General features: G+C 34.3%; 1 protein-coding gene across 1 annotated transcript in view; it reads right to left on the bottom strand.

Annotated features, from left to right (window-relative positions):
* The window catches only part of LOC148612055 (uncharacterized), a 35298-nt gene extending 17780 nt beyond the window's left edge, over positions 1-17518 (bottom strand). Inside the window, exon 1 of the mRNA XM_088593164.1 lies at positions 17062-17518. Within this exon, the coding sequence (XP_088449290.1) occupies positions 17062-17116 (55 nt within the window). The 5' untranslated portion in view covers positions 17117-17518. The remainder of the gene's footprint in view (positions 1-17061) is intronic.
* Between the last annotated feature and the right edge of the window lie 39 nt (positions 17519-17557).

Below are 17557 nucleotides of genomic sequence, written 5' to 3'. Positions count from 1 at the left end.
TTTTGCATATTTTACGATAGAAATAAGTCAATACCAAAAATTCCTTCGACTTCTTCGTCAACTGGTACAACAACCTAACCCTCTTCTGCCTAGCCAAAATATACGTATATGTTCGCAATTAGCTCGCTTGAATTCGTGTGTATATGTAAACCCATCGAAAAACTATAGTAAACTTCTTTTGTAAACATTCGAAAACGGATCGTAAGTTAATCGTATGAAATAGCAAACCAAATACTTCTTGGAAATGCTTTGCGAAAGGTTAGCGATGCCTTGTTGAGCGGTTTACGAGATCTTTACGAATAAAATATTCAATAAAGTTTCTTGAACATTCGTGTAAAAATTAATGAATGGTCAAAAACTTTTATCTCCTTTTGAGAATTGATACGAACGTGCAGGAGTTATTGATGAAAGCCGACGACTTAAATACGATTTCTTGCGAATGACTAAGAATTGATTATTCTTAAAGATTAGTCAGAAAGATTCGTGTATGTGAGGCAGGTATAAATGAAAATCGTTAATGCTTTCGAATGGAAGATTGGGACACATTCTCGTGACGAGATTTGGATACTCTATAGCTGAATAAATTTTAAAAACAAAACAGTAAATGCTAAAATTTTTCTAGCATTTTGAAGTTTTTTTTTCATGCTGTTCAGACAAACAACTTACAATTAAGAAGAATTTTCTTGTATGAAAATTGTCGGGGCAAATCGGATCTGACAAGGTCAAGACATATATTACTTTAGTCAAGGTAAAGTTGTAATTTGTACTAATTGAATTCGATATTATCAAACTATTGAAGCCAAAAAGAAAACAAACAAGAATATCAAGACGAGTCAGAACATGAAGAAAACAAATTTGAAAATTGCCCAATGGAGATATTTTCTAAGATGAACGAGCTATCTGCATTGTTAATCGAAAATAATTTCAGTCCCATTCAGCGTCAGACATTTTCTTATCGAGTAATGCCAAAATTTTAACTTCAATGGGATGAACTATTTGTAGCCAAGATTAGTATAAAGAACATTTAATTTCTTAGTCCGGGGTAGACCAATGAGGAAAGGAAAATTATGACCCGTTGAATAAATCAGTTTTCATGGTGTAGATGGATACACCATAACGATCCACGAGTTCATGATGACCACCATAAAACTTCTGTATTGATAATTTCAATCTTGAAGCAACATAATCCTGTTCCAGACGACTACTTCTTAGAAGGCTAACGCGATACAAAAAGTCTTCGTAGTTTCGGCAAGCTCTGGCATAACGTATGAGTTGTGATATGAACACTCCATACGCAAGTGCTGAAGGTATGTTGGTACAGATGAACGGAAAGTTGACAATTTTGAGCAGCAATTTCATTCCTGGGGGTTTCAATGGGTTCCACCCCTCCCTCTTGCGGTACCCATCTGTGTTAATTAATTTGCGATGAAATGTCCGGTTAAGGATCCATCATTTAAGTCCACTTCCGGTCAAGGGTGGTCCACTTCTGATCTCCAAAAGTCCCCCGTCCGGTCCTCGCTCACTTCTGGCCGACGGCCACTTGATGTGACGTCATGCACATGTGAATGGGGTGCACACCCTTAAAGCACCTGAGAAATGATAATCTTAACCACATACTATACTCGGGAACTAAAGCATACAACAAACAAGTAGTCATACAATACAATGTTATTAACTTCACACATCCAAACGAGCAGCACGAACTCCTCAATAAGTTAAGGTTTCCCGGCAGAGAGAGTAATGTATACTTCTTGAAACAGATCCACCATGTTATTTATTTAAGATGACGAATCGCATAATCAACGTCATGTTAACGATCTTAACCAAAGGAAAAATGTACAAATCGGAAGATAAAAACGCCGTACGCTTGAGCAACTTACATGTTACTGCGCAGGAATTGATAGTTGAAAACAGAAAATTATTGAAAATTATCATTCATTTTCATAGAACTTATTGAAATCATTCTCTTTTTATTTAATTCTAGATGAAGAGACCTTTTAATAATAGTAAATAGTTATATATTAATTCTTAGGAATGTAACATGCAAGCAGCGGATGCTGTAATTAGAGGACTAGGGCAACTTTCGTATCATCGTTAATGCATGTTAAACGTGGGCTATTTTTTTGTCCCTATATCAGTGTGGAAAAAGATTTGTCAGTCGTACAAACAACTCTTAATTGAACAGGTGGATAATCCTGCTAAGTACCCTTGTTTCTAGAATAGTAGAGGACGCTTCCCCTACCGGTGCACCTGGTCCATGCTCCCAGTTTTTAGTGGAGTCCGAGTTGCTCATTTGCTTTTGTTACTTTGCATGTATGATTTTACTTACTTCATGTTGTGTATGTCTGTTTTCCATGTCTGGTCTTTGTCCTTGGATTGCATTCTTCTGATTAGCACTATAACCTTGGTTCCCTTGATTACTCTTGTATATTATGCTTTTCAATGTTCACTTTGTGACATATATGCACCTTTTATGTTGTTTTTAATTGTTTATTTATTTTTCTACGATGTAGTATAATTATTTTTCTGTAATAATAGTTAATTGTTAGTTAATTAAGTTCGATATTACTAGTTATAGGCGTTTTTCATCCGTAACACTACTTTATTGTGTAATGACCTTAAATTAAAAGCAGATGTTCATGTGTTTTATTGTGTGTGATTTTGTTTTATTGGAGTAAACTGATGTCCCATCTAATGTTAAAGTTTTAAGGAATGATTTTATACTGATGGTTATAAGGAGATTTTAACCTCTTCCCATGTTGCCATGGTGTTTTACTTCTTCACCTGCTTTTTTACAATCTTTACCGAACTTATATTTGAAAGATGTATATAGGTTTTCAGTTTTTTATTATTTGTTTTTAGTTTTTATTGTCGATAAGTTCAAAGTTTTACATGTTGCGTTTACTAAACCTTTTCATCAGTTCTATCCGTGTTATGATTCTCTATTTGGTCAGGCATATATCGTATGAGCTTTATTTTAGGAAAGGTTCAATAACCTCTTTGATGTTTGTTTTTGTTTACAATCAGTACTCTTGTTTTAAACAAATCATTTGTATTTAATGAAGGTCTGACCTCATTTGATTTATGTTCAATATTTATTTTATCATATAGTTTCAATGTTTACATGTCGCATGCGCTCAACCTTCATTTACCTTGTGTTACGGTGCTATGTTGGATAAACCATTTATGGTATAAGGGTTGTACGTTGACAGGCCTTTTTTATTCATTTATACTTTCATTAGAGGGTGGTTTCTTACCCAAACTTTAATAATTGTATTTGCGTTAATTTGCCTCAGTTGACTGTCTGGAGTAGAGATGGGTTAAGTATAATCAATATTCGTAATCAACTGTAATCGATTACAATTTCAGAGGTAATCACATGAAATCAGTAGTCATTGTTTTTGATTATTAAAGGTTAGCATATGCACTTGATAACTGGATGAAAATGTGGTGAAACCATGAATTCTTTTTGATTACCATTTTTTGATAACATTAAACAAAAGTTCGTTCTTCAAAAAACATGATACTTACATATTTAGCAAAGAGAGAATTTTATACAATTAAAAATCATATTTACGTCATGATGTTGACATAATAATATTGAAATATTTGGTGAATATACAGAATTTTATCTTTATTTGCAACATGTTTTGTTGCGGCTTCATCCAATGTTAATGGATACATGAGTAACATACATGTAAATGTACAATGTTATATCTGTCTATAAATTGAAGTAAAATAACATTTTTCACTTGTTACTGTCCATCAAATATTTTTAAAAATCGTTTTTACCACAGGTTTGAAATTATGTCCATAATACATGATTATTTCTTCGGCTTTAAAAATGTATAAATTATTTTGCTAAATATGTCATTACATTACCTTTGCCAAGGAAGTAAATTCATTTCCGATTATTCATATATGGAAATATCAGAAGTTAACATATGTAACCAATTGCCATTGAAGTTATGAGCAATCACGGTGTAATCGAGTTTTACCCCCTGTAATCATGATAAAACCGATTATATTTGAATGTAATCAGCCCAAACCTGGAGGTTATATGAGCTTTTTTCGATTCTAGAGGTTTTAACTTAACTAAGTGTAATATTGACGAGTTCACTCAAACTTGATTTCACCCGTGTTGTGGGCTCTATCGGGTAAATTGTTTTATGAATTAATTTTATGTTTGTTATGATTTTGACGCTTACGGTTTTAATAGTTGCCATCGGTTTTTGAATGACTTTTCAAGGTCGAGGTAAGAGGCATCTTTGTAAACGTCATTAGGTGGCTGTGTATTATTCGAAGACATATTCGTGTTTGGCTCTTGGTTCATTCTCCCGTTTTCTATTCCCTTAACTGCTCTTTATATATGTTCATCTCATTACCTGAACGTTTTTTTCATATATTTGAGTCTTCTTGCTTCTGCTGTAGGTATGTCCTAATATTATTGGCGACTTTGTTTTTCCACTTTGTTTTATTGATAGTCCCGTAATTTTTTTTTCATATTTTATCATCTGTTATCCGAATATTGATATTTTTGTTTTTGCTCATTCACTATATGGTCTTTGGTATTAGCGTGACAGTTGCTCTTCTCCTATTGTAGTGTTCATTTCGGGTTTTGTCTTTCTTGCATGTGGCTTCCCTCGAGCTTTTCGGATTTCACCACCGTTGTCAATGCAGTATTTGATTTACAGTTGGTACATTTCTTTGTCCATTACACGTGTACAGCATTACAAGTGGTTATCTCTTCTAAAACATTTCCTCGACAAGGAACTATCTTGTAAATGTTCATTATTCTAGATGCGTCCATCTCCTATGCGATTCATTCACGAAATGAACAAACATTTCTTTTTTCCGCTATATTTATAGTATTTATAGTTCTCTACATCCATGAAATATATCCTGTTAATTGTAATTCCCAACCTGAATATGTCGGGATACCTTGCATCATGTTGATTAGTTCTGACAGTAGTAAAATTTCAGAAAGAACTTTGTCTTTCGGGGAAACATGGGACAGTTATAGATTGTGATACGTCTCTAGGATTCTCGAAGTAATGGGAGTTTAGACTGATGGTCCTTTCATACTTATATTTTTGTCAAATAGATTCTGAACCATGAACATGGTACTTTTTATGGTTAGGATTTGGCAGACAACCAATTTTTTTTTCACTTCTGTCAGTGGGTCCTGCCATTTTGCGATGGTAAATGGATGGCACATTGCATAAATGGTCGTCCATGTATTTCTCGAGTACGTCGATTTCAAAGAAAAAAAATATTCTCTTAGTTTCTTGGGTTGCATTTCCTGAGTTTTATACTGGATCGATCTTCTGTACTGGTTAAAAATGGGTTCGTCTTTACTGTTGCCGCAGTCCCTTCATCACAATATCGTAGTCTGTAACCAAGTCGCATGAGTCCAATCTGTCGATATGGTCTGTATCTAGTTTCAACCTGGTTCATTTTTTCATCAGCTGCTATCTGCTGCTCGTACGTGGGAGACACCCGGCTGTTCCTATGTACGTGGACATTTCTCCATGCTGCCGTTGCTCGTAGGTGGATATTCCTCCCTACTCCTGCTACTGCTCTTATGCGGGGTGGTTCCTTCAGCATTTAGCTGCTGCTTGTATGTAAGTGAGTATTCGACTCTTCTACTACCGTTACTGGTATGTTAGAGTAGTCCATCTCTTGCTCCTGTTGAAACATTCATTCTACAGCTTTTAGCTGCTGCCTATATGTTTTGGTGTCTCAGTTTCTCAGTGAATTCGTGCTTAGTTATCGTTTCATTTCAGAAGACCAAGATTTAATTTTTTTCGCAAGTTCACCTCATGTAACTTAACTACTTTTGTGTGGTGTATTTATCACAGACGAACAAATAAAGCAATATAAAGTTAGTATTAGGATTTGCGTTAGGGTAAGAATTATGATTAGGGTAACAGTCATGGTTAGGATTAGGATTAGTGTTTTGGCAGTAGAAACGATCATAACAAGGGTAAGGGTTATAGTCAGGGTTAGGGTTAGGGTTGGGGTAAGGGTGAAAACAATAGAAAATCAAACAAAACAATACGGAAACGACAAACAGAACTCAAGACACATAACTTAGGGTTAAGCTTTAGTGTTAGAAAAGACAGAACTAAAGAGAGTTCAGGTTTACAATAGACAGAACAATAATAAGGCTAAATCTACAAAACAAACTAAAATAGTCACAGTGAAAGGTTCGAGCTAGTTAATATGTTGGGATAAAGACTAGTTGGAGAAAACAGACACACACAACAACATAAAATATTAAATAACCAAAATAATACGTACAAAGGAACAAAGGTATATGAGCAACTCGGACTCCACTAAAAACTGGCAACATGGACCATGTGCACCAATAGGATAAGCATCCTCTTCTTTTCTCGAAACACCCACCGAGTTGCTCATAAAAAGTCAAGTCCGGGCTAGACGTAAGATGATAGGAAAACTCTGACAGATTTATCAAAATCTGTTCTCATGGTGTATATGAATACACCGTTATGATCCATGGTGACGACCATAAAACTTCTGTAGTGATGAACTCAAGCTTGTAAAACATATCCCTGTTTCAGAAGCCTAATTGTAGGAAGTCTAGCGCTATACAAAAAGTCTGCGTAGACTCTGGCAAAATGCATATATTGAAACTACGAAATGTCAGTTGTCAACTTAACACTTTAAACGGAGTATTCTCTTAAATACCACTGACAGGAGTAGTGCGGGTCAATATGATAATCAGCCCAGAAGCACAGAACTTTGCAACGGTTGAAAAGGTGCCTCTTCAGAATTTGCTGACTGAAATCAAACGTCACCAAATGGTCGTAATGATAATTGGTCACAAATCGAATGGTTCAGATACCAAGTCATAAACAAGCCACTTATCTATCAATATCAATCACAATGCAATCTTGTTAGAGTAATCCATCAAATAGCTGACAAGATTGGTTCAAGGATTATGTCAAAGCTTGTATTTATGTCTCCCCTTCTCCAGAAGGGTACATATTATTTTAGTGTGAATTCTTCTTCTCCTTCCACATGATTTGGTTGATTAGACCAAAAACAGTTTCAATTTGTTTAACAAAAGTTCAATATGCAATGTCTTGGTCTTCATAGCCAGATAAAACATATTCTGTTCTTAGTTTCATGAGTAAATATTCATCAACACCCGGAAAGGATTTCCATACTAAAATTTCAACTCGACTAACATATTCATTTATTGTTTGTTCACTATGTTTAACTAGATTCTTTTTTTCTCTTTCTGAACATTTCGGGTGTTGTTAGATTTCCAAACCGATGTTTGAATGCTGTATAAATGGATAAAATACTAAGCCCAAATTCATCTGGCAAATTGAACCTTTCATCGTGAATGTCAATCTTCCTCTTCCCTTTCGAAAATTTTGTTTAAACGAAAAATATTGTTACACAAGACGAATTAAAGGATCTTTTCAGTTTTTAAAAGTCATTTCTCTGCACAAATCTGCATGCATACGTTGTACTGCAAATCATATGACAAAAGTGAGACTGCTGCCACCAACGTTATGAAAAGAGTCCGAGCGTAAATTCTTTCCATAAACAAAATCAATATCACGAACACAGATAACTATATAAAAAGATGATTTACTAAGACTTCAGGTACAAGTGAATATCAAAGCTGGGATCGTCTAAGTACACCACTTCTCTGCACATAAGAACACATCATTGACGACCATTTTAAAAGTGAATCTCAACAAATACTAATACAAAAATACCCTAGAAATGAATCTTGTTAATCACAACAAAACATGCTAAAAATGATGTTACAATGTAGTCTTACCCGATAGCTTTTTCAGCACCTACAATATGAAGTGCAGTGCTGTAATATCAAGAACTACTACATCTATTTGTTTTTTTGCTATGACACTAACAACTATTGGCAATTTCCAAAGACAATATTAGTTGAAACTTGCTGTAACATCCCAGATAAACAGAATGGTGTCAGTATGTCAGTTTGAATATCCTGACAGAACGTTACATCTCGCTTTATCGGACACACTGAGATTTTTTCTGTCTCAGCTTCAAAACTGTAGTCACTTCGTAATAGCATAGCCTTGAATTTCCTAGTAGTTCAATGCTGTCATTAGGGGGAACCTTATCTAGTGTGCTACATGCATTTCACTGACAATTATACTACTTTCTATGCTATTAAAAAAACATATCTATTCCATATTTTACAAATCTCAGAAAATATATCAGATATTATGTAGTATATATAGTATCTCATTTCATGCATACGATATATTATATACGATATAAAATATCTCATTTTGTATAAACGACATCTTAAATAGTATATAATTCCAGATATCTCTTTTCAAAGTTTATTAGAGACATAGATTATACTATTAGAGTTGTCTTATATAATGTATAAGATATCTTATATATGATATCAGATATCTGATACATTAATTGAGATATCTCAAAATATGTATGAGATAACGTGTATAACATGTATGTAATATCTGATTTGATATGGTTTGATGGCCGAGAGGTCTAGGGTGCTGGACTTTATGCAGGCGGTGTTACCATAGATGTCACAGCGGTACGAGTTCGAGTCCCGCGGAGGCAACAACCAATAATTTGCATCGCAAATTCGACAGTTCTAACATCGTTGGGAATTTTTCAGATCTTTCTATACGTTTACATTATCTTCCCTGTATCAATTTGATCCGAAGGAGCAGTGTAGCGAATAGAGTCGTCACATTCTGAGACGTTCGTATAATATTGATTTGTTGTGACATGCATCATTAATTTGATCCTCGGAAACCTTTCAAGCCAATATAACAATAGCATAAATGTGATTAATTTATTTGACAAAAATCCAAGACGGGTAAGGAGTCATGGTCATGGTCTCCTTCCTTTCATACAAAAAACTCTTGGACTTCATCACATTAGAACCAAACTTTATTATATACTTCTCACTCTACTACACTCCCTTTACAAAACAGGTCTTGATACTCCTGTTTCTGACCCCACCTCATCATTATGCAGACTTGTTGCCATCATTTTGGATATTGGTTTCCACAGACTCTTTAAACAAGTTTGTGTGAAAAGTCAAGATGAAGAAAAACAACCGCCTCTTCCACTACCGTTTGTCAACAAAGATATAGATGCAATTAATTTGGCTATTATCCTCCATCACAAAAACGTTACCAACAAAATTCCCCTATATTTCAAAGACAAATCCATACCAATTATGTCATATTCCTATACTTCACCCATTGCATCAAAAATTTTCAATTATATAAGGCCATTGCAGAACCTCCAGATTGAGGACTTCAAGGCTAAACCACCTGACTGTTCTTGCAAAACCTCTTCATTCAAATATGGTCCTTCTGGTCACGTCGTTACGGGAGATTTAACCATTATCGAAAACGAATCTCTGCGTAATATCCTTTCTAAAGGTCCCGAGTACCGTGAACCACGCTCCATAAATTTGAATTATAACTTTAAAGTTCTTATGGATGCCGTCGAGGACTATGCAAGAAAATTAATAAAACGAGAACAAGAAGACATTGATTTTCTGTCAGAGTGGTTAAAGGCCGTGAGGTCTTTAATTTTGAAACGAATGAAAGTTTTAAGTAGGTCAATGAGTGCCAAGGCTATATCATTTTTCAGAAACCCCGATGTAGCAAAACCATTGTCTACTATACGTGACAAATATGTTGTCGTACCAGCAGAAAAAGCCCAAAACAACATTGTTTTTGTCTGCAAAACGTTCTACATCCAATGTTTATTATAAGAGGTAGACGTAGAATATAATAGCAGTGATAAGACCTATAATGCTACCACACTCTCCAAAGAAGAGACTGTGGAAAACCATAAATCTGTGCTATCGTCTTTTGGTCTCTCTACCAAGGACGATGATTGTGATTTACCGTCTATGTACTGGATTCCTGAACTCCACAAGAATTCATACAAACAACGTTTCATAGCTGGATCTGCAAGATGTACCACAAACCTCTTTTAAAACTTTTAACTTCTATACTCACAACTGTCAAAGAGGGTCTGCAGTCTTACCACAACACTTGTTACTCCCGTAGTGGTATTAATTCAATGTGGATCCTGAAAAATTCGAAAGATCTTTTGGAGACAATCAGTTCAAGACTATTATCTGAATATAATAGCATTAAAACCTATGATTTTTCTACACTGTATACTTCCATTCCCCATACTCAGTTAAAATCCCGACTTAAAAACATCATATATCGTTGTTTTTCCAAAAAAAGATGGTACACCTAGATACAAATATATAGTTCTTGGTAGAGATTCCTCATACTCTATAAGAAATAATTCCAAATCATCTTTCAAATATACAGACGAAGATGTTTACAAAATGCTAGAAGTTTTAATCGACAACATATTTGTCCAGTGTGGTGGACGTGTTTGTCAACAAACAGTCGGCATTCCAATTGGAACAAATTGTGCTCCTTTACTTGCTGACCTATTCCTTCACTCTTATGCGGCTGACTTTATAGCTGATCTGATCAGAAAGAATGAATATCGTTTGGCTAGATCCTTCAATCTCAGTTTCCGCTATATAGATGACGTATTATCTTTAAACAATCCTAATTTCGGGGATTTGATACATCGCATCTACCCAAAAGAACTTGAGATAAAGGATACTACAGACACTGTGAAGTCAGTCTCATATCTTGACCTACACTTAGAAATCGATGATAAAGGAAAACTATTGACCAAACTTTACGACCAACGTGATGACTTTTTAATTCAGAATGATCAACTTTCCTTTCATCTGTGGCAACATCCCTTCGGCACCTGCGTATGGAGTGTTCATATCATAACTCATACGTTATGACAGAGCTTGCCGAAACTACGCAGACTTTTTGTATCGCGCTAGAACTCTAACAAATAGGCTTCTGGAACAGGGTTATGTTGCTACAAGATTGAAGTCATCACTACAGAAATTTTATGGTCGTCATCATGAACTCGTGGATCGTTATGGTGTATCCATCTGCACCATGAAAATTGATTTATTCAAAGGGTCATAGTTTTCCTTTCCTCGTTTGTCTACCCCGGACTTGACATTTTATGAGCAACTCGGCGGGTGTTCCTAGAAAAGCAGAGGACGCTTACCCTACCGGTGCACCTGGTCCATGCTCCCAGTTTTTAGTGGAGTCCGAGTTGCTCATTTGCTTTTGTTACTTCGTATGGATGATTTTAGTTATTTTATGTTCTTTGTTGTGTATTTCTGTTTTCCAGGTCTGGTCTTTGTCCGTGGATTACATTCTTTTGATTACCGCTATAACCTTGGTTCCCTTGATTACGCTTTCTATCCTACATAGTAACACTGGACTGCACTGGCGCTGGACTTTGTGCAGGTGGTGTTGCCATAGATGACACAGCGGTACGAGTTCGAGTCAATATAGCCTAGCTGGCCGAGTGGTCTAGGGCGCTGGATTTTGTGCAGGCGATGTTGCCATAGATGTCACAGCGGTACGAGTTCGATTCCCGGTTTCCTCGATTCGAGGGAACGACCAAAAATTTGCATTACAAATTTGACAGTTCTAACATCGTTGAAAATTTTTCAGACCTTTATATATATTATGTAAAATATGTATGTACAATTTCCATCGCCTTAGCATTAATTGTATACTTCCATATATACTTGAATACTTGCATAAATATAAAATTTTATGTTGACGATGTCCAATTTTCAGGGATCAAACATTTTTTACGCTGGAAAAAAAATCAAAGAGAATTGAGTGTTGTCATATTTTGTCGGTAAATATATATATATATATATATATATATATATATATATATAATGTAGATCAATGATTTTGGCTACAAGGTTATTACTGTAATATCATATACTTTAGATTCAAGGAGTAATAAAGGGACCCAAGATTCTCACGTAAATCAAAATAAAGAATGCAATCCAGGGACAAAGACCAGACAGGGAAAACAGACACGCACAACAAAATAAACATAAAATAACAAAAAAAAAAAAAAAACATTAAAAACCGGAAACATGGATAGATGCACTAGTAGGGTAAGCGTCCTCTGGTTTTCTAGAAACACCCGCCAGGTTTCTCGTAAAAAGTCCGGGGTAAACGAACAAACTCTATACGCAGGTCCTGAAGGGATGTTGCCCATAATAATAATTGTCCTATTGTGCCAAGGAAAGTTCGTATTTTGTCATTGGATGCCATAATATCTTTAATTACAGGTTACTATATTCATTTCGAGACGCGTTACCTACGGTATACTTTTCCATGAATAAAATACTGGAACAGGTAGCCGAAGTCCTTTTTATACGAAATAATATCGGCAAAACGCATATATTGAAACTTCGAAATGACAGTATAACAATAGGTTTTAGTAGATACCAATCTTTACTATGATTCAGTAAACCCAATAAGAAAATGTTATTTTATGTTTTTTTTTCTTAATATGACTTCAGAAATGTTATAATGGTAAAATGACTAGAATAACACAAACAATCAGCAGTTAGTACCAATGACCTAGGTCTATACAAAGAGGTGTCAATTTGATTAACACTTCAGACAGGGTATTTTCGCAAATACCATTGACAGGAGTAGTATTGTCCAATATGATAATCAGCTCTGTGGCACAGAACTTTTTAAAGGTTTAAAAGGTGCTTCTTCATAATTTACTGACTGAAATCAAACCTAATTAAATAATATTAGTGATAATTGGTAACTTATCGGACATAAATCTAATGGTAATTAGTTAATTATCACTGTTGATCGAACACTTATTAATCGAACTCCAAAAAGAGTTGGATCAGTGATTCTGAAGAGAAATGTATTATCAAAGTGTGATTCTTTAGTACACTGATTTTTGAACAACTTATTCAAAATTAATTAGTATTGTTCATCAATTTGCATTATTGGTAAGAAACATAATGAATTATTGCTGAATATTGAAAGCGATAAGATATAGTGACTGATCTCTTTCCATTTTCAAACAGTTTACTTTTTACTTAACATTATTATAAACCAAACTGGCCGTTATTTGGTTGATGAGCAGTTTGGTTATTCGTGTAATAAAAGTTTAAAATATCAAAATGAAAACAAAAATGTACTAAGTTTCTTTACAAATGGGAATTTATGATAAATTTATTGTTTTAAGAATTCTTCATTTTACAATTATGAACTATTTTAACTAGTATTCACCCGTTGTATAATTAGATAGCAAAAGGATGAGGGTACATAAGACGCTGTAGCGTCTACTATAAGAAATAAAATCATTTCCCTTTAATAACTCAAAATTGTTCCATTTTTTAAATTAAAACAATTTGTTTCATCTTTGATTTTATAAAAATCAAAGGAGAAAATTTATTTCCATTTATATAAATTTTAATTTTATACATGTAATATGTAAGATGAAAGGACTTCCGATAACACAATAATTTACCATATCATACATGTGATGTTATTTTTATGGTACTGCATTCCAGAATCGACCAGCAAAATGTTAGCGCTTACATTTGCGCATGAATTAAGCATTGAAGCTTCAAATTAAGGAGGCATATATATAAATTTATCTCCAGTGCCCGTGTAATAATTCGTTGAGTAGTTTCGAATTGGTACAGTCGCGCAATTAGCCCTGTAAAGAATATCTGCATTCGTACCTTTACTTCTACATTTTATAAAACTTTAAGCAATAAAATCATTTTTGTCTCCCGTTCCGTAAAATAGCGTTTTACTTGAATCAAACTTGTATAAAATTCGGTGATCGTTGGGCCTCCGAGTATGTTCCGCTAAAAAAAACAGAATCAACAGAGATGAGGCAGATATACAAATAATATGTTACCGTTTTCTAGAATGCATAACCTAAAAATAACATTACATGTATGATATGTTATCGTTTTCTTGTCAACTACATGATAAGACTGCATGAGTGACTATATATATCTTCAGAACCAGTTAAAACTCACTCATATTTATCATGCTTAACTACAGACAGACAGACAGACAGACAGACAAACCGACAGATCACCGAGCAATGTGTTAAATGTTTTCTGAGTACAATAGCTGAAACATAATAAGCACGAACATGTACAAAATCATTGTTGAAAAACTTACATTACTTATAGTTAAATCAACAATTCCTTTAACAAGTTTTAAAATATATACATGAGAAAAGTAAAAGTGGACCTTTTTCATTAGAATTTATGATTACGAATAGTACTAAATTACTATGGGAAAGTTTGAAATAAATGCATCTATGTAGGTATTAACTCTCCCGTTTTCGGCTGCTTTCGGCTGGAGCCTCCCAACACATTCATCATACATTCCGCAATCGCCAACGGTCTTGCCCGTCTCCCGGTCGGAGCTTAAAACCTGCAGTTTTCGAAATTTTCGCTATTCATCAGTCGTAATGATGGGGATGAAAAGGGAAATAAAGAAGCCCAGAAGTGACAACTTCAATTTTTGATCAAAATAGCAAGGGGTCTCCTTTTGTAGAGTTTCCGAAAATTAACATAAATGCAAATCGTATCTCCGCTAAAATGCATGAAAGCCTGGCATATCTTAAATTCAGGTTCGAAATATAATTTCAATAAATGTCATGTGGATATTCATACCACTATACTTCAGATGGTTCATGAACAGGCCATGCTTATATAACTTGACAACCTATAAAGCATTGTCGCACCCCATCAAATCCACCACCTGGGACGCGCCTGCTTTTTTTCAAAATTTTCAAGAGGCGGATAACACAATTTTGGAGACATGGATTAACTACAAAAGTAACACAAAACGCAGCTGACTAAAATAAAAGACAACTTCTTTCACACAAAATAGAGACGCTTAAATTTGCATTAAATATTCGAAAAGACGCCAAAAAACTGAACTGCAGACAACAATTAGCACGACATGACCGCTTGGCACAAATATTATATTAGGCCTGTCATAACAAATACTAAAACTACATGTAGACTATTAAACACAGATATTTATACATAAACGTGAAAAATTTACATGTACATTCATATTCTTCCTGAGGGGTGCATCAAAGTACTCCATCAGAAAACAGTTTTGATCAGTGGCGGATCCAGTTTTCGGTAAAAAGGGGAGGAGCAAAAAAAATTCCTTGACAGGATCACCGGTGAGGGTCATGAAGTGAGTGTTTTTCATGATTTAACACGTACAATTTTTCAACATTTTTTTTTCTAAAGGAGGGGGGGGCAGGGGCCCCTGGTCCCCCTGAATCCGCCACTGTTAATATGAATACAAGTATTTTAATCAAGTGTCTGCATGTTTTTTGGCGTATTGTGTAGGTGTACACTTAATACGAAAGAAATGTTGGAATATATACTTTATATACTAGAAACTTTAGCAGCAGGATTTTATACACACAAAATGCGTAAAATTGAACAAACATTTTGCATACATTAACTTTGCAATATCGATTACATGTAGGGACATGTTTGATATGTGCACATTGTAAATGTATATGTATTGAAGATTTTTCCTGGGTAGAGAAGGCAGTCTTGAAAGAACTTTGTGGTATAGAACTGTGAATAGATAAATATCCTAAGCCTTGATTTTTTTACAGGCAAAGAAAGCAAATGGCTTTTAATTTTCCTACTTTCAAAATAAAAGTAGGAGCGAGTAAAAAGCTTTATTCGCGCTTGATATTATAACAGTGTGTCCAACTTTCCGGATCGCATAAGGGAATGAAATGCGTTGAGATATTTATGATAAAATTAACTTTAGATAGCGTGCTACAGGTTTCTATAAACACGAATGCTTATTCGAGTTTATTTAAAGCATCTCATTTTTATACTACATTCAACGCAAAAGTAAATCATAATGTAGAACAATCTTTTATCGAGGAGATTTATACCGATATTAGCGCAAACGAATATTGAAAACTATTACATTCAAATCCATAGAATCTCACTTAAAGGACAATGACGCGGTTCGAAGTAAGTGCATATCCATAGCATTGGCTTTATCAAAATCGACATATGATCAAAGATTATTTCAGAACTTATTTTATTCTTTGGCAGAAAGTTGAGATAGAAGCTTTTTTATTAAAATATCTACTCTACTTGCTACAGTGTATTTAGGATCTTAGTTTATATTACACGGATGGACAGGTGCTTAATCATGTGACAATGAGCTAGATCACTTGATACATGTACAGGACTTAGCCATTTTTTAAGCAATTTTAAGCGTGATTTTGGTCAGGTTTTTTGTTAAATGCACATAGAGATCCACAAAAATCCTTTTTCATGTAGAAAGAATGAATAAATGCACACTTTCAGTTTCAATCTTTTTGTGGTTTTCGCTGGATCTCACTGTAAAATAAGTGGCAAGAGAGCGGAAAAATGCTATTTTATTTACAGGATAGACCCTTTTGTGGTAAGTTGGTGAGCATGTTCAATATACACTTCCGCAAGGTAGGGCTTGGGTATAGCAAAAGAGTTTTCCTCGCGGAAGAGTATTTTGAGCATGCTCATCGACTACCCTACAGTTAGCACAAAAGGGTCTATAGCCTTCCAGGCGATTTTTGTGCATTCGTTTCTCAATCGTTACTTTTTAAATTACGAACTTAAAGCATAAAATTGAAAATTTACAATATGAAGTGTATTATTATTTAGTTTTCTTCCGAATTTATATTTGTTTTACCATTTATTTCAGTAGGCAGGACAATGCCTTATGGACCCTCATCCTTTGCACAAATTTTGAATATAAACGCTGGTAATCTTGTATTTTTTTTTTCATTTCATTTTTTATTATTATTAATAGAATTGATGGTGTTGAAGTAAACGAAATGTGTTTCTAAATAAAACCTTTCAATTACATGAAGTTGCAAGTCCTTCTCGATGTTGAAGGGGGGCAAATGTTTAAACAAAACAACAAGCCATGATTTCAAATCTTAGAAATATTAAATGATTAGATGTGTAAGGGATTGTATACATAGTATAAACAAGCTATAAAGGTTTTATATAAAAGATAAGATAGAATGTGGCAAATGATTTTAAACAAACTAAAATAACAGCCTTCAAAAACTTACATGATGGACTAATGAATATCATTCCAAACACTATAATTCCAATGGTACTATACATCGCTACTGTTTATTATAAATATTATCATTAGCTATGATATATCAAACACAACACATTTTATCTTGCTACAGTTTTTTCAATTGAAATTATTAACATCTTGTATATAAACATCTTTCCTCTCTATCTACTTAAAACATATATGACGAAACAAAACAAACTTCCTTGTTGGTTATCACACCCCAATATGGTGGTTTATCTTTTAAAATGTTGATGATGTAAAAGCATGATAATCTCAGACAGTTGCATTCATATTGTTGGTTATTGAAGTTCATACGTCATTTGTTCTAATGCTGTTGAACAAGAGTTGTTTGTAATATTTATATAGTGTTTTGGTATACAAACAAATTAAGATGGTAGAAAATAAGCAGTAAACCGTAGCTCAATTCAGGCAAATATTTTTTTCTACTTGATATGCGTTTCAAACTTGGTAAACAAATTAAA

The sequence above is a fragment of the Perna viridis genome, chromosome 7 (assembly GCF_037379345.1).
Source record: "Perna viridis isolate PV_CMFRI_1.1 ecotype Kerala chromosome 7, ASM3737934v1, whole genome shotgun sequence".
NCBI lineage: Eukaryota > Metazoa > Mollusca > Bivalvia > Mytilida > Mytilidae > Perna > Perna viridis.
Note: the sequence above shows the minus strand (reverse complement) of the source record. Positions and strands in the feature narration are given on the sequence as shown.